General features: G+C 45.1%; 1 protein-coding gene across 1 annotated transcript in view; it reads right to left on the bottom strand.

Annotated features, from left to right (window-relative positions):
• Positions 1 to 3756: 3756 nt before the first annotated feature.
• The window catches only part of Bcl2 (BCL2 apoptosis regulator), a 169816-nt gene continuing 155359 nt past the window's right edge, over positions 3757 to 18213 (bottom strand). The window contains exon 3 of the mRNA XM_021652406.2: positions 3757 to 8972. Within this exon, the coding sequence (XP_021508081.2) occupies positions 8838 to 8972 (135 nt within the window). The 3' untranslated portion in view covers positions 3757 to 8837. The remainder of the gene's footprint in view (positions 8973 to 18213) is intronic.

The raw sequence follows: 18213 nt of genomic DNA, 5'->3' as shown, positions 1-18213 counted from the left end.
AACTTTTGTGTGCCCCTTGCCTGCTGCAGGCACTCGTTCTTTCTCTAATCTTAGTTATCAGCTGTACTTTGGGCTTTACTCATCATAATGAGAACCCATTGCATTCAGTGTGCATACATCTTGCAATGTAATTTCATCTACCTTAGCTAATAGGCCTCCTTAGCCTCAGTATTCTAAGTATTGATTGATTAAAAGTTGGTGATAATAACACCTACTCTATGAATTTTGTTGTATTTAAAGAATATGACATTACAATCACAATAAAACATCATCACAGGCCTCTGGCCATACTTTTTCTTTCTCTCTCTCTCTCTCTCTCTCTCTCTCTCATTCACCCTCTCTCTCTTTCTCTCTCTCTCTCTCTCTCTAAATCTCCATTTGTCATAAAACTATAAACCTTCATCACTGGTCCACTATCCTGCTGCCTTATATCAGAATTGTGCTTGGATAATATTAAAATTAACACATTTAAAGATTGATCAAGAGGAGCTGCTGAACATTTAGTTGGGTACATAAATTTGCAGCTTGAGAGAAAGATACAGGATAGAGTCAACCTATAGACTGTTTCTTTGGACAAGCTCTCACTATGTAGCCCAGGCCAGCCCTGAGTCCCATGTTCCTCCAGCATGCTAGGATTTACACGGGTGTACCCCTAAATCAGGCCGACAGTTGGCTATTGACTATCCTTCACCAGATCTGGTCTTCATGCAACCCACAGTTTTCTGTCATTCTCTAGGGCAATAAACGCTGCCACCATCTATCTAGCTGTTCCGGCTGAAGGGTCAGGGGTCAGTGGTTCTCCTGGAACTTATCAGAGAAGATTGACTGTAGTTTGCTGTAGTTTACACTGTCCTTTATGGCTGGTGCTAGGAGGCAGATATGCCCCCAGAACGGCATATCTCCCATTCTGGTTAGCCAGCCATCTATGTTTGGTACCAGAGCAATAGAGATCTGAGATGCAACTCACACCTAGATGTAGATTTTGAGGGCCAACAAAATGTAATCACCCTGAATCCATTTCCTTCTCACCTCTTCCTGTAAGCACAACTGGGAATGCCAAACAAATCAATTTCCTCACTGTAAAAGCATGTGTAACAGGGCTGGTAAGATGGTTCAGTGGGTAAAGGGGCTTTTTGCCAAACCAGACAGCCTGTGTTTATTCCTTCAGGCCTACATGGTGAAAAAGAGAACTAACTCCTGCACATTGTCCTGTTATCTAACACACATACACACACACACACACACACACACACGAATAAAATGTAATAATTTTTCTGTGTACATAAAAGCATTGTATGACTTGAGACTAATCCCCTTTAAGAAATGCAGAAACAGTTTATTTATCTAAAAACCCTACACATTTGACATTGTCTTCCAGTTAATATTTTCATTACCTCCCCATTTTATCCTGATGATGTTTTCAAAAGCTAACATTTACGTTGGATTCGTCTCTCATATTTCTGACAATAAGAGTTGACACCACTTATTTAAATGATTTTAATCATGGTGTCTATATACTTTTTGAATAATTATTACAAATACTATTGTCCAGCAACCTACTTCCTGGGTGCTGGTAAAGTCAGTTACGCATGCAAGCCCTGCCCTGCTGGGTTGTGTTTGCTGCTAGAGGCTTATTATGGAGTGCAGAGGGACCTGGACTTCCAAAGAGGGGCCTTCCATTAAGTCATCTCGTGTGCCACCTAAGGATGTCAGAAAGGCAAAAGCCACTACCATACATTTCTGTTGACAATAATTTTTGAAATTTAAATGTAAATAGTTGGTAAAGATATTAATTCATTTTTAAAGTTTTTTTTTTAAGGAAATTAGTCTTAAGTTCCATGTCAGAACTTCCTTAGATAATATAATTTATGGCCTGTCCATGAAGTAATGATGACTCCTAGGAAAGCGCTTGGGTAATTCGGCACGGACTTTGTAGAGGGTTTAAAAAGTGCGGGGACTCCCCCAGTAGCTGTCTGAAAACCATGGAGATAGGGCTCAGTGGTTATGAGCACTGGCTGATCTTCCAGAGGAGATGGGTTTGTATTCGAGCACCCACATGGCTCATAACCATCTGTGATAAGGAGGTCCTTAGGACCTCCTCTGGCTTCTGTGAACTCCAGCCACACACACGGTACACAGATATGCATGCAAGCAAAACACCCAGTCACACACAATTATAAATAAGTAAATAAATAAACAAATAAGCATGCAACAAACAAGCAAAAACCACAAACACAACCAAAACATGTCCCCCGCATTCCAGCCATTCATTTGTTGTGGTGTCATTTATTTTGCCTGCTTGTCTCTTTCTGAAAGAGAATCGATGAACTGGACCAGTGAGATGGCTCAGCAGATAGAGTGCTTGCCACACGAGCTGATCATGTGAGTTTGCCTGTCTGGTGCTCCGCCTAGCACATCAGCAAGCACATCAGCAAGCATCTCCAGGTAGGGTCTGGAGAGAGAGCAGGTGAGTGACAGATGACTGAAAAGGAGGAGGTGGGTGAGAACATGTCTGGCCTCAGGGCTATTGTTGGGAAGATACTTTTATGAAGAAAAGCCACGACATGACAAGTCCTGTAAACATCTCAAGTGTTGGGCCTGCTCAGAAAGGTGGCTGCTACCCCATGGCTCTGTGTGCCTCAGCCTGGAGATCAGGTCATTGGAAAAGAAGAAGGATTCTACCTTGTGGTAACTGAGAACACGAGGGTACTGTATCTTCTGTATCTCAGTCCTCTTTATGGTATAGGAAAAGGCAATTCCTCCTTTTTGAGGTGTCAGAACAGGTGATAGCCTTTGCATGGCTTTATATCCAGTAGATTTTAAACAGATGTTAACCACCACAGGCCTTTGAGTCAAGTTGAAGGTTTAAAATTTGTACAGTTGAGGCTTAAAATATCAGGACCCAAATATAATTAAGAAACACTGAGTCTCTTATAACTTATACTCTAACGCAAGTGTTGGTTTTGGTTGTTTTATAATATTAGCTTCAGAATGTAGCTTTCAGCTTCTTACCTTTTCATATAACATTTCATACTGTGGCATGGTGATAGTTAGATTTAATTCTCTGGTTGATATAACCCAGAATCAATTGGGAAGAATCCCCTTGAGGGATTGTCTATAATGGGTTGGTCTATGGACATGTCTATGGGGGAATTCTCTTAAGTTACTTGATGTTGGAAGACCCAGATTAGTGTGGGGAACACCATTCTTGAGGCAGAGGGTCATGAACTGTGAAGAGGAAACTGAGCCCAGCACAAGCATGCACATCTTCAGCCTTCCTCTGTTGACTGTGGCTATGATGTGACGAGCTGTCTTATGCTCTTATGGCCTCAGCTTCTCTGCCATGATAGCCTATAACTTAGAATTGTGATCTTAAATCCTTTTTCTCCTAAGTTGCTTTTTGTCCGAATATTTTGTTACAGTAAGAGCAGTGAAAATAGGACAGGAGTGGAGGCTGGGATCCCCATCATATGAAAAAACTAACCAAACAGCAGCAGGAATTCTCTCAAGCAATTCATGGCTGCTCCATCCTGAACCAGCGCAGGTAACTAGCAGCCAAGAAACAAAAAGTGTTCTTACTAAGGTCCTTTCGCTAGTAAGGCAATCCCTTCACCTGGTCTCCAAGGACTTCCTTAGAACTCTTTCATGATGGTCCTAGAGGCTTGTTAAGAAGGCTTTCCAAAAGCTTCTTTGATAATGACAAGTGGCAGGCACAGCCATGTTAGCATGTTATAAACAGTTCCAGAGGACAAAAGATGCTGCACGCTGCACTTTATTTTTCTTTAGACAGACATGGGGAGTTTAATGGCAATGTAATGTTTTCCAACAACACAAACCAAGTGCCAGTATATTTAATGGTAGCCAACTTGAGACTTACTTTACCTTAACTATGCAAAGTACACTTATATATATTTTTGTATGTACAGTGCTGTAGGGATCAGCCACACCTAAAAGTATCAACCTTAAAAGCAGCCATGGATAAAAGTATGAAAATCTTGATAACAAAGCTTTCAATACAAAAAACACTTATTTGTACATTACTTTATTTAAAAAATAACCCCAATATAACTGAAGCCAAAGCAAACTTTAGTTGAAAACTTAAGAAGATATTATAATAAACAACTCCCCCCCCCCAAAGGAAAGTGTCTCTTAAAGGAGCCTGAATATGCCATCAGTCCTTCAGATGTTATCTCGGAGGGAAGAACTTAAAGATGTGGGCCAGCTGGAGGGCCAAGTGGGAAGGTGCAGGCGTGGTGGCATAGCCGCGTGGCACAGTGGCATTCCCAGGATTCCTGATGAGCTGGCTTTTCCATCTTCCACGACTTGTTCTGTCTCCTGCTCTGAACTTGGGGCACCAAACACTGGCTTTGGGCTCTTTTTCTTGGATATCCATGATGAGACGCTAAGGTACCATCTGCCCTTCACCTGCTTTTCTTTGTGCCTGGTGAGATGCACAACACGGAGGTGTCTGTAGAGGACTGGAGGACTCCCTGGGTAAGGTTAAGGGACGGCTACATTCGTTTACCTAAGTCACTCTCACTGTTTTACTTAATTCAATCTTACCTATTTTTTTTTCTACACTGTGTATAATAAACATTGAGAAACAGATGTCTTTACCAACTGGAAGGTTGTTGTTTAAATATCCCGTTGGTTAAAATGTCAAACTTACTGCTTAAACACTCATTAGCCATAACCAACTTGAAACATATGCTATTGTATGAAGCCAGACTTCGAACTCTGTCAGTGTCCCTGGAATCTAAATGTACCATAGAGTTTACTTGCAAAAAGCCTTCAGAGGAACGTAACATCGAGCCCCAAAAGAGTCCCTCATTACCCACAGTTCTGATTTTGCTAAAGACCTTCATACCCTGGTCCAATGTGGAGAATGTTGTACTCATTTAAGATTCTTCCTCTCTCCCGCCTCATAACAAATGTCCTTTGTCCCTATACTAATGGCATAGAAAAATCCCTGAAAGATCCAAATTGGGCAACAATACAGATCTGATTAGAGCCTTCATGGGCCTGACAATGTAGAATTGTATTTCTTAAAAAGTGTGTAACCATATTTGTCTGAGCTGCAATAGACACCATAGAATAAGAATCAGAATAGAACTTTAGCAGCTCCCTCATTTCCATAGGCTGGCTTATATTTCAACCCTTTCCTGTTATTTTTTCCTGATAGGTTAGGTGCACATTTCTGACCATAGGTGATAAGGAAGTATAAAGACACCGCCACCTTGAAAGCACAGTTAGAGTTGAGGCTCACATTTATGAGTTTTTTTAGTCTAGGTTTGATTACAAATACAGACTATTCCCAATTCTGCCTATGCTATTAAGTGTGGAAGCTAGGCATGTGGATAATGAACCCACTACCGACATTCAGTCCTGATTATGTAACCCTTCTGAGTTTATAAGCACTTTGTAAACCCTGCTTCCCCTTCCCCCTCCCCCCCAGACACAGTGAGGCTTTTAGATGTAATAAATAAAAGTATATGCCAGTGAAAAAAATGTGTGTATGAATGAAGGCCACACCCGAACATGCAGAGACAAGCAAGCCGGGCAAGATGGAGGGTTTTCTTTGAACTACATGAACGTGCCTCCTTAACTGTGGCTGCTGTAGAAATCTCAAACCTGCACACGTGGTCAGCCCCTAAGAAATCCCTGGAGATGAACGTCTCCCATTTTTTTTTAATCTCTCTTTCAGATTGCCAGGGTGAGCAGCAGAGCCCTGGGAGGAGCTGGGGTGCTCTTCCCCTCGTCAGCTGTCTCTGATGCTTTTGACTGACGCAGAGAAGATTCCAAAGCTTATGGAGGAATTGAAATTCGGGTGTGAAACCCTTCTTAATATGAAATGTATGGGGACAGCTCTCTGTTGCCTGACTGTAAAATAATAGAGACTGTTTTTTAACGAGGAGGAAGAAAAAGGTTAGTCAAGGCTTCTCTATATACTCTTTGCACCTAACATGTTTTTAACAAGAAAAACGAACAATCGACTACTCTTAGAGCAAGTGCTGCCACAATACTGTCCAGTTCTGGGTCCAGTGACTGGCGAATTTGCCATTCAAATCAGAAACAAAACCCCACACCTGAAGGAATCCTATGACCACCTTCTTCTTCTTCTTCTTCTTCTTCTTCTTCTTCTTCTTCTTCTTCTTCTTCTTCTTCTTCTTCTTCTTCTTCTTCTTTTCTTCTTCCTCATATATATATATATACATTTTTTCAAATACTCTACAAATCCCAGTTTGAACAATAACAACAAAAACAAAAGAGAAACAGGTTTTATATTTAAATTGTCTATGTTCTTCATCGTTACTTCTAAAAGCAGCTTGAAGGAGCCCGCCACTTGGCGCTTACTGCAAACTGACTCCATTGCAATTATCTTGGCGGGATAGCAGCACAGGGTTTGTTATTCCATATTCATCACGTGGAGAATGTAAACCTTTCATAGGATAACATTTTGCTTAAAAGTTAGAATAACTTGAAAAGTTCTGCTCATACTGTTCTCTGAAACCTACTGGGAGGTCTGGCTATCCTGCTCTTGCAGGCCCAGAGGAGGGGGGCAAGAGGGCTCCTGATGCATCTACAAAGCAACTCTCTGAAGGCCCAACCACCATAGCCAGATTCTAACCCTTTGCCTTGTTTCCCATCTGGATTTCCAACAGAATGAACCTCATGGGTTTATCCAAACATGCATGTAATCCTAAGTAACTTGAGTTAAATGCTGAATCGTCGGGGGACAATTAAACCTTGAAGAAACAAGGTCAAATGAACAACAGCTATATCTATCACAATAAGCAATCCCGTGGAGTGGGGGTGGGGTGTATCCAGGCAGAGAAGTGAGTTCAAGCAACACAGCTGAGGGGGCAATGAAACCCAGGTTCTCTCAGCCCCCCTCATCTCTTTCAGGCTTTCCCCACGTTTTCAGAAATGCTTTTGAGGAATCAAGAGACAAATATCTCAAACGGAAAAATTATCTTTTTTGTTTGTGTTACTAACAAAAACTCTGGAGGTCAAAACTAAATACAATTTTTTAAAAAACGCTGAGATGCATGTATTCTTTTTGAAAGCAGCTTTTGAAATATCAACCACAGTAATAAACACTGAATGTTACATTCCAAAGTTAACACAGATGAATGGAACAGAGCGTGATAATGCCACGAAGTTACTCCACAAATGTCTCCATGCTAATTCTAAACTTGGGAAGAAGAGTTTCCCCTTTCATTAGCTGGATATTTTACTTCTTTTCTTATTCCTCTATAAATTTCCTTTTTTTTTTTTTGGCTCCAGGATGTATGGGTAATCTCCACACTCCATACATACCTGAAGCCTTTTATTCCCTCTGTCAGGTTTTCAAATAAAACCGAGCTACAACAAGATGATGTTTATATGTGATTCCATAGACGTGGGTCATTGAATCCTTGAACCTCGCTTCAGGGCTTCCTTAGGACTTATGACCCTCCCCAAGGTAACTTAAAGCCCTGCCTTAAACGTGACAGACCACTGCTAACAGGTGCTCATGGCTGCCTGGAGGGCCACAGGCTTTTGTGTGTGTGGGGGGGGTGTTGTCCCTGCCCTTACCACGCCCTCTGGCAGGACAAGCACTGAGCCTGCTTTCTCTTCTTTGCAGGAGCAAGTGTCTTAGGAAAGGTGTCTCTCCCGCTCCAGACAAAGCAGGCCTGCCTGGAGGGCGTGAGGGGAGCAGGCCTGCCTGGAGGGCAGCGAGTCTCACTATTGCTCCTTCTTACTGTGCAAGTCTGAGCTCTGCCGGCTTCCAGACATTCAGAGACCAACTGCTCTGTTCTGAGCCCCGTGTGTAGGCTGGTGAGGGCCACGCTTGGCCAGGCTGAGGCCTTGTGGCCAAGCTGCAGGGAGGTTCTGCAGATGATGGTCTCCTGAAAGCAGGCACTTGTAGCTGCCCGAAGCTCTGGGTGACCCCATTCTTCCTGACGATGAAGAAGTCACCACACGTCCACTTCCTCAAATCCAGAAGCCTCTGTTTCCTACTCAGACAGATGAGTATTGGAGGAAGGATGGGGTGTATCCAAAATATATGCATATCTACAATCAGGGCTTAAGGTACTGGATGATACTGTATAAACTGCTAAAACGCTTCTCGGCACAATTGGTAGCTTAAAAAAATAATTTCCTGTGGTTTAAGGGCATTTTCCCATCACTGTCCTTCAGTGGGGAAGTCTCAGCGGGTACCAAGTCCATTGGAAGTTCCCAGCCTTTGTCCTCTGGCTGGGTATGTACCATGGGAGTCACATACAAAGTCCCCTCTCCAGTTCAAGGAAGACCAGACTTCCTAGGAGGCACCTGCCTCCTCCAGTTCCCCAGTCCCCAGGGCCAGCGAATATAGATTTCATTGAAGCCTTCTCCACAGATCCCAGCAGCCAGACAACCGGCTTCCCCAGCAGTCAGGGTCCGGTGCCATTTGCTCTTTTGATGCTGGGCCAGTCCGGTCAATACGGAAAACAGATCTGTGTTCACAGGCACAGGCCAGCAGGTGGAGCCACCATGGTTCTCGGCAATTCCTGGTAGGGTCTTCAAAGCCTGGAGTTTCAATGGAGCTGTCTTAAATAAATAAATCATTTTTTTCCTCCTAAATAATGTAAAAAATAAATGATATTTCCCTTTGGCAGTAAATAGCTGATTCGACTGTTTGCCTGAATGTGTGCATGTGTGTGTGTGTGTGTGTGTGTGTGTGTGTGTGTTCTGCTTTTACAAAAAGATCACACCTTTGTTTCATGGTACATAGTTGGTAATGCATATTATCTCTACTGCTTTAGTGAACCTTTTGCATATTTGCATATTTGTTTGGGGCAGGTTCGTGGACCTCACTTGTGGCCCAGGTAGGCACCCAGAGTGATGCAGGCCCCCACCAGGGCCAGGCTGAGCAGGGTCTTCAGGGACAGCCAGGAGAGATCAAACAGAGGCCGCATGCTGGGACCATAGAGTTCCACAAAGGCGTCCTGCAGAGGGGGACAGAAAGAAGGACAAAGAAAGAACATTAGCCACCATTAGCTCAGAAGGCCTCCCCACCATCAGGACAGAGGCTGGGCACAGCTACCTCATCTTGCCAGGTGACCTCCGATGTCAGAGGGAAATGCAAAACGACTCTTTGCAGGCAACGGTTTGGGAAGCAGCTGCTCACTCGCCAGGAGCTCTGAGACTGGGCAATATATCACATGCAAAACTAGAGGCTCTTATTGTACAAAGCTCCATGAGAACAGGGACACCTCAACTAAATAGTAAAGAGGGCGATGGACAGGAAGGTGTTCAGGAGAAGCCAGTCAGGAGAGACATCGGGGAAAATCGGTAGTTTTGCAATTTTTTTTTTTTTTTGCTAGCATGGCCATTCATTCATTAAACAAACAAACAAACAAACAAATAGATAAATAGATAAATAAATAAATAAATAAATAAATAAATAAATAAATAAATAAATAAAGCATGGGCCAAGCAGCGCCACCTACACGCTTTCATTGTGTGCTTGCTGTATCCTAGGGACTGCACTAAATGTTTAACATACATTATCTTCTTTCTTCTTCCCACCAATCTTACAAAGTCGTTTTGGTTCTTCCTGTCCAGAAGATGAAAATCTCTCGTGCCTGTTGTAACAGGGACTTTCAGTCATGGGGCAGTTGTGAGGGTTGTGAGAAGGGCTTGGCGTAACGGCCAAGATTACAGGATGCTGTTCTGATGACGTCTACCTAGCTCACTCTAAGAGCTTACTGAGTAAGGGGTAGTATAAGCCTCTGAGACTCACAGAAGTGAAGGAATGTGTGCGGTAAGTGGGAGATGCAGGATTTGAACCCAGGTCCAATGCCCTTCACTCTGCCCTCCGAGGTGCTGGGATTCTGGCTGTGTGCCACGGCACCTAGCTTTGCACACAATTCTGGAATGAAAAGCAGATCCTTTGCTTACACAGTAAGCGTTCTACCAGCGGAGCCACTTCCTCAGCCCTCACATTGTTTTGAATTCGACCTGCTTTACCCATGTGCTTATGAACCCTTCTGTATGTAACAGCCTCTGAGGGGCCTGAAGACATCTTACAGGCGAGGCTAAAGGCATGACTAGGAGAGCTGCTCGCACTATTAGACATATATTTACATGGCTGTTTTTCATGAGTGCATAGTGTTCTGTACCAGGCTTTATAAACAACAATAATATATATATATTTAGTGTTTCACACTTTAGGAATTATAAGCAATATCATGAAACATGTTTGAACATGAAGTGTTTAGCCATTCATTTTTTTAAAACAGTAAGTTCCTAGAACCCTGTTGACGATGCACTGAGGTTGGTACCAGTAATTATGAAGGGACTGTGTGGAAGTGCCCTCGCCACCTCATAGCGGCCTTCTGACCAATATCACTGTTTGCAAAGTGGCTATGATTTAGAGTGGTCGACAACATGAAGGACCACCTTGTGCCCCTGGGATGGCTCAAAGTATTGGGTCCTTATTATTTGGGGCAAATCAGCTACTGGCATCTAGTGGGTAGCTAGCAGGGTGTCAAATACTGTAAGGCACGCTCAGCCTCTATTAGAGAGAACAACTCACATCCAAACACCAGTGCACCAAGGCTGAGAAGTTCTACTGTGCCGGATACTCTTAGACCCATGGCCACAGAACAAGCAGCCAAGGTGAATATTAATGATGGTGGCCACCTGTGCAATGAGTTGCTGGCCCCAAGCAAATGCTGGATATCTCTGGAGGGGCTAGATTAACTTTTGCCATGAGGGGGCGCAAATGATTTCCTTTTCTATATTTATTGTTGGGGAAAATTTATATGTTTAAATTTGAGTTCCAGAAAAAGACAGCAAAGGGCACAAATGAAATACATGCACAGTACCCTCAATCACAGTTTAGGTCCGCCCTGACAATTCCTGAAGAAGCAGCCTTCCTTGTGCACGAGAGTGGACCACCTGACCAGCGGATATTAGAAGAAAGACAGCTGCCGTGTTCAACGGGCCTCTCCTATCTCATCGATAGCCTTGGGTGTTACGAGTCCCTAAAGAGCCAGCCAAAGAATCTCTCACTCTTCAGGGTGTCTTTGATCCTGGGCTGTCTGTAATTCTGCTTTTCATTGAGAGCGGCCAGGCTGCTCCTTGAGTTCCTGTAGTTTTCTGTGGCAAAATCTCAAACAAATTAACCCACCGGTCACGTGACATTCCTGGTCTTACAGCCATCCTGAGAAAGTGGTAGAAGCAGAGACAACTCTGGGGTTGGGGAAGGTAGTTTCTTCCCAGGCTGCCTGGTGCATAGTGCTAGGGATTGAAACAATGTCTCCCCGAGACCCCTCTCTTCCTGGAGTCGGGGAATCCTTTCAGGCCTTCACCCCTTCTCCTCATCAACAGCTTCAGACAGCATCCCACGGACCATCTCCCAAGTGCACTGTACAGAAAAACGGCCTTCTGAGAGTAAGGTGAGCTAAATCAGTACCTCCTGACCCAAAGAGTGGGGGGTTGGGCTTTGCAGCCCCAGGGGTCTGGAGAGGCCTCTGAACTTACAGAAGGATCAGGGTGACCCCTCGGTTCTGAAAACCTGTTAGTTTGTGGCCTTAAGGAAATTGCCTAACCCTGAACCTTCTTTATCTCACCCACTGTTGTACAATCGGTGGCCATGAAGAGTAACCTACGTTCCTTCAGGTCATTGTCAGTGTGGACCAGACGGGGAACAAACACGGGAACAGCAGTGTGTCCTGTTGTCGGCCCTCCATCTCGGCCTTTGCGAGCTCTGCAGCAGCCCCACCTCGCTGTGTGGCAATGCACACTTGCTCCGGCATGGAGGCTACTGTCCAGCTCCCGACAGGCCAGCTTTAGCCCTGAACACAGACGTGAAGTAGCAAAGCCTGCTCGTGCTGTGTAGGTTACTAGTCATCAGACTGTAGGACAGGGTGGTGCTGAATCATCTAACTTCTGCAGACTGCACGAGGCCCCCAACCCCTACCCTCTGTAATCCCAACATGCGTGGGGACCCTGTGGGCTCAACTGAGCCTCTGAAGAGGTTTTCTGGAGAGAATCTTGCTTTCTCAAACATCCTGATCAGGGAGATTTCTGAAGTCTATTGGAACAGCCTGACATTATTTAAGTCTGAAAGCCATTTTTAAAATGCACATTTGCTCATTGTATGTATTAAGAATAAAGGGGCTGGAGAGGTGGCTCAGTGGCTAAGAACATACACTGCTCTTGCAGAAGACCCAGTTCAGCTCCCAGCACTCAGGCTGGGCCATTACAGCTGCCTGCAAATCCAGCTCCAGCAGACCAATGCCTATGGCCTCTGTGAGGACTGGTACTCATATGCACACCCCCACACCCAAATACACATAATTTAAAATAAAATTAAAATTTTTTTAAAGGCCACAAAGATAGGAAGGAAAAATCTAGACCTTTGACACAGGATGCCCAGTGGATGCAGGGTTTCTGCTCATGTCAAGGCTGACAAAGCTTCCTCACTGCATCTGCAGCAACCAGGGATGCTCAGAGGCTCCAGGAGAGGTCTTTCTGCCCTCAACTGGTCTCCACCTCATATGAGAAAAAGCCCCAGGCTGGCTCTTCGCACTTTTCACACTGTGAGGCACAGTTTTGTCTGCGCTCACCCAGGGTGACCCGCAGGACAAAGAATCCAACTCAGAGCCGGAATGGACAGCGACAGACAGGCCAGCACTCAGATACAAGTGTCCCATTGCTCTACACTGCACCTCAGGGTAGCTGTCAGCCTGTCTCTGGAGCCCATTCTCATATCTCTCTCATACACCCCTCCCTGGATGATGCTCACCCTCTACATTTTCCTTCCCTCGCTCAGAATCTTCTATGAGACATCACTTAGGCTAAGAGAAAATAAAACTGAGAATCTCAAACTGAGCTGGTTGGCAAAAAATGGATGAGATTTAAATAGTATCAAGGGCCAGAAAGGGTGTGGCTGGGATGGCTGGGGCTGGGCATTCTAAGAAGCTTTGTAAAGGCTGTGATCCTAGGCAAGGGTGAATGAAGAAACTCCTGGAGTCTGGGAATGATTTTGAAAGGACTAAAACAAACAAACAAACAAAAAAATCAAAAAACAAAAAACTTAAAAACCAAAAACAACAACAACAACAACAACAAAACGTTACGTTTTCCTTAGCAATTCCACTTATAGTCCTTTATCTTGAAAATTTAATGAAGCCAACAGGCTGTGTTTAATAGGAGGACCCCAAAATAATTTAAATGCCTGGAAATATGATCGGCACGCCCATATAACGAGTCCACAAAATGGAAATACACCTTAAAACGTACTAGCATATCATAACAATCACCTCCACACTCGTGCGTGTGTGTGTGTGTGTATGTGTGTGTGTGTGTGTGTGTGTGTGTGTGTATGTGGACGCAGTTCTGCTCTGGTCTACAACTCACAGCTTCCAAGTAATCCCCGACCCTTTGTTGGATCCCCTCTTGCTCCCCACGACTGCCCCAAGGAGCACCCCCTTTCCCATGGGCTATTTCCTCCCAGCAGCTGATGCCAACTTTTTGAGCAACCTGGGACCAATGGGCACAAACTACCATAAGAGCTTGCCTGGGGCCACTGTCTCCACTGTCTTGGCATACAAATGTTCCAATTTTCCCCCAATGTCCATGTGACTCGAGATCTACCCTAACTGGCATCTTCTCTCATTCCCCTTCCAGACAAGCTGCCAACCCCTCTCTTGGGTTTTCTTTCCACCTTCACTTCACCATAGTCTTGGTTGTTTCCTCCCCACCCCCCCTCTGAGGCCACTTATGGCAGTCCTACCTGCTGTGTGGCTGACGGCCAGCATGCCTGTCACAGTACATGAGGGTCTTGACCATTGCAAATCATCCATGTTCCACACTCTCTGGAGCCCCTGTCTTCAGGGAGGTTTCCCTGCTGTGCCCTTCACAGGCACCTCCTCCTCTGATGGTCCAGATATGCAATTGACTCTCCTGGCTTCTGCCCGGATCACTGTCAGTCCCCTTTCCTGTTCCCACCTTAAATACCATCCCTGTGATGAAGCCTCTGAAGTCATTATATACATTCCTACTCTTATTTAAGCTTTCAGATTCCAGTTGCATTCTTGTGGGTGTCGTATGTGCATGTTCGTATGGGTGTACATGTATGCATGCTGTGCACCTACACACGTGAGTGCACAGTAGTGCATGTTCATATGGGTGTGCATGTACGCATTCATGTACACACACACACACATACACAAATGAAAGCCAGGTGTTAACGTTGGGTGTCTTCTTCAGTTGCTTTCTGTCTTACGTTTTGAGACACACTGAACATAAAATCCAACAGTTAGGCTCCGCTGGATGACTGGTGAGCTCCAGGAACCCTCCTGTCTCCCTCGTGATGGGACTGCAGATGCTTCATGCCATCCTTGGTTTTACATGGGTGCTGGTGTGGTTCAAATGTAGGCCCTCAGGTGTGCGCAGCGAGCACTTCGTCAGCCGAGTCTTCTCTTTAACCCTCCAGTCGCATTCTAATATAGTTCTGCCCCTCTTCCTGCTGTCATGGCGCACATACCACCAAGCTGAAAGCGTTCCACTGTCAGCTTGGGTTCCCCCGCTTATAGTGTCTGACTGCTTGCCCTGCGTCAAGGGAGACCTGTAGTGTCTTACCCACACTGGAAAGACACGATTACACAATGCTCTCTACAAGTAAATGCACTGCACTCTATGACATTGCAGCTGGCTGTGTTAGTGTGTTTCATAAACAAAGAAGATGACCAAGGGCAAGGGCTATGTCAGGCAGACACAAGGAAGATGGGTGGTTCTGAATTGTAGGTGATAGGAGACTCATTCCAAGCATCATCTGTTTGCTGATATTAAACTGCTGGGCCCAAGAGGACAGCAGCAGAGAAGGTAAGAGCGGCATTGAGCACAACCCATCAGTTAAGCCCGGAAGCACTCCCTGTGGACAAGGAAGCCGTGATTGTCTTGACACCAGGCTTGGCTCCGAGCAAAAGCAGAAGCATGCACTCGCAAGGAAGTGAGGGCTTTTTTTTTCTACCTGAGTGAAGCAGCTGGGGAGGAAGTGACTCCATTTCCCCCTTATCGTTTGGCTGGGCAGGATTTCCTCTGCAGCCTCGTTGTGCTAAATGGGCCCTTAGGGTTCCCTCTGCAGAAAAGGCTAGCTTTGTCAGTGGCACACTTGCATCTGTTCCCCGTGCCTTGGATTCTGAGCCTTCCCTAGTCTTCGAAAATAGGGAAAAATTTTGAAGGAAGGTTGGAGGGAAAAGGGAAGGGAAAAATGACCTGTGAACATCTAGCTGAAGGCCACACAGCTGCCTGGCCTCCGGGTGGGAGAGGGACACACTGGTGAGGCACGGCAAGTGACACTCTTACTCCTCAGGGTCTCCATCGCCCAGTCAAAGCAGCTCAATCTTGGAGAGATGCTGGGCCCAGAGGGCAGGGCTCTTTGAAGCACAGGCCAAAGACATACATACAACGAAACCTAATCTAAGCATCATTTGGTTGTAACTAGAAACCTGCTGGACGAATGACAGGAGATGAGAAGCCCAAATACAACAAAAATAAAACTTGCTTGCCTGCAGTGGGTTGGGCCAGGGAAGTTTGGGATGTATTTTGTTATGAAAATTTAGCTCGGATGCAAATGAGGTAGTGGGTCTCAGGAGCCAACAAGGGTGTGCCATGAGAAACATGAAGGCAGGCTGCTTCATTTCTTGAGCAGAAGTTTGAAAGTGATATACAAAGGAGTCTGTGATGTACTAGAGATCATACAGCCAGAAGGCTGGTCAAAGGGTATCAGGTGAAAGGGTACTCGGCCATATCCAGTTGCTACGCTCCCGTATGGATATGGCCCTAGCAGGAACTCGAAGGGTTCCTTGGCCCACTGAGCACTTGACCTGCCCGGCTGAGGTCTGACCAGGACAGAAGCAGAGATACAAGCTTCTGGTAAGCACGGGCTGTGCAAATCCTGCAGGGAGGGCTGCCCATCCTGCCCGTCCTTCTGTGGCTCAGGTCCCTCCTGCACAGGGAGGCATGGTCAGCCCCATACTTCAGAAGACGAACATGGGAATGGGTATAGGTTGACAGCTATGCTCTTTCATTTACCAGGCTCATAACAAAAGAGACCGAAGCCTTGATCAGTACCCAGACCTGGCACCTCATCTTCAGCCTGCTTGTTCATTTAGTCACCGAAACAAACATGATTTTGTGGGGAGCACTGAGGAGCCTTTACATTTGACCTGTCACTATTGTGTAATTTCTTGGTAATATTGTTAAAACTCACAGTAGCTTTAATGGGCATGGGTTTTCTCAGTCCATTATAACCATTTGGTGCATATAGGCACACTGACCTGCAGGGTCCTGGCCAGAAAAGAAGACACTTATGTGAGGTACTCACTTACATAGCATGCTGGTATCAGCTTTCTTCCTTGTAATTGTACTAAATTACCTGCCTTTACGAGATGACGGGTTTATTTTGACCCGTGATTTGAGGATGCTGTCCACCGTGTTGGGAAGGCATGGCTGCAGAAGTGTGAAGCTGCCTGCTGACTCAGGGCAGGGCAGGAAGTGGGCTGGGTTAGAACCCTGGAGGCCCACCCCCACTCCTGATAACACCCACCTCCTAGAGGTCCTACTACCTCCCCACACAGCATCACCCGCTGTGGATCAAGGGCTCAAACAGATGAATTTGTGGGGTCTGTTTTATATTTAAGCCAGAAGTCTTTTTTGGGGGGTGGAGGAGGCTCACCCGCCCTGGCCCCAGGAAACTGCCTCCTATAGCTTTGCTCTGTAAGAGTTTCTCTGCTTCACTTTCCCCTTTTCACTTTCTCCTTTTGGCCAGAGCCCTTCCTGGTGCACAGTCACTTCCAGCTTTGGATTTACAACATGTTATTATTTGGGTGAGTATCAGTTTATGTTATGGTATTATTTAAGAAAGTACAATGAGCAAAAATCTGTCTACAATTAGGTAATAAAAAGATAGCCAGCCAATCTGAAAAATCAGCAAAGAATTTGAATGGGCACTGTGTTACATGATACTGATGTGACCAGTAAGTACATGAAAACACACTGTTGGTGAAGTTGTAGAGTATTGGAGCCTTAACATGATGGTGTAGCCACAGTAGAAAACAGTTTGATGGTCTTTAAATCGTTACTTTGAGCTACTGCATGAATCGACAACAGTTTAACTCCTAGTATTTAATGAATATAAATGAAAACATATGCTCATATAAACTATTGTACATGAGCATTCTTATCAGCATCATTTGCAGTAGCCAAAGAGTTGAAAGAATCCAACTATTTATTTGCTAATTGGTAACAGTTAGCAAATAAAATATGGTGTACATCATAGTGGAATATTATTTATCCATAAAAGGAATGAGACACTGAAATGTACTACAGGCTGGGTGAACATTGAAACAAAATCTAGACGAGAGAAGCCTGGTATAAAAGTTCAAATGCAGTACAATTCTACTTATACGAATTGTCCTGAATAGGTAAATTTCAGAGACAGAAGTCAGACGAATGGTTGCCAGGAGTTGGGGAGACAGGCAATTATGTACAGAAGGCCTTTTAGATCAATAAAGTTCTGGAATTAGTGGTGATGGTTGTAAACCCTTTTGAACATTCTAAAAAAAAAACAACAATGAATTTTTCATAGTAAGTGGAATTTCATGGTATATGAACTATATTTTAAAAACATATGCCTGAGGGGGAGGCCTAACAATCTTATAGCGCATGGAATCAGACAGAGTGTCTGGTTCAGGCGCTCTGCTCACAGGGGATGCGGACTGGGGAGGTGAGACTCCTTTGGTTAGGAATGTCTCCTCTGCCATGGTTATTCTTTAAAAACAAACTGTGGTAGGATGGGCTGGCAGGCTTGTTCTGGGTGAGGATCCTGGCCGGCTGAGCACTCATTCCCCACGACAAGTGAGAGAGAGGCTCACATTCTTGCTGGCCTTGCGTTTCCTTCCTCTGCAAACTGTTGCACCATCTGGTCTTGCACTGTCACAGTCTTGTTCTGTTTCTTGTGCATCCTTGGCTTGGGATGTGCTAGTGCGTGTCAGGATATATATTTACATAACTGTTGCAGGTGGCTACCTCCAGATCCCTGTCAGAGTGGTCCATCTCAAGCGCACTTTGCTTCTATAGGCGCCTTCTGGCCTCAGAGCTCCCTAGGCTCAGGCCCCACTGCTGGGCCTCTGAACTGTGCCCCTCTCCCCACTAGCAGGAGAAAAGGTACTA

Source organism: Meriones unguiculatus, chromosome 18 (assembly GCF_030254825.1).
Source record: "Meriones unguiculatus strain TT.TT164.6M chromosome 18, Bangor_MerUng_6.1, whole genome shotgun sequence".
Taxonomy (NCBI): Eukaryota; Metazoa; Chordata; class Mammalia; order Rodentia; family Muridae; genus Meriones; species Meriones unguiculatus.
This window is presented reverse-complemented; position numbering and strand designations above follow the sequence as displayed.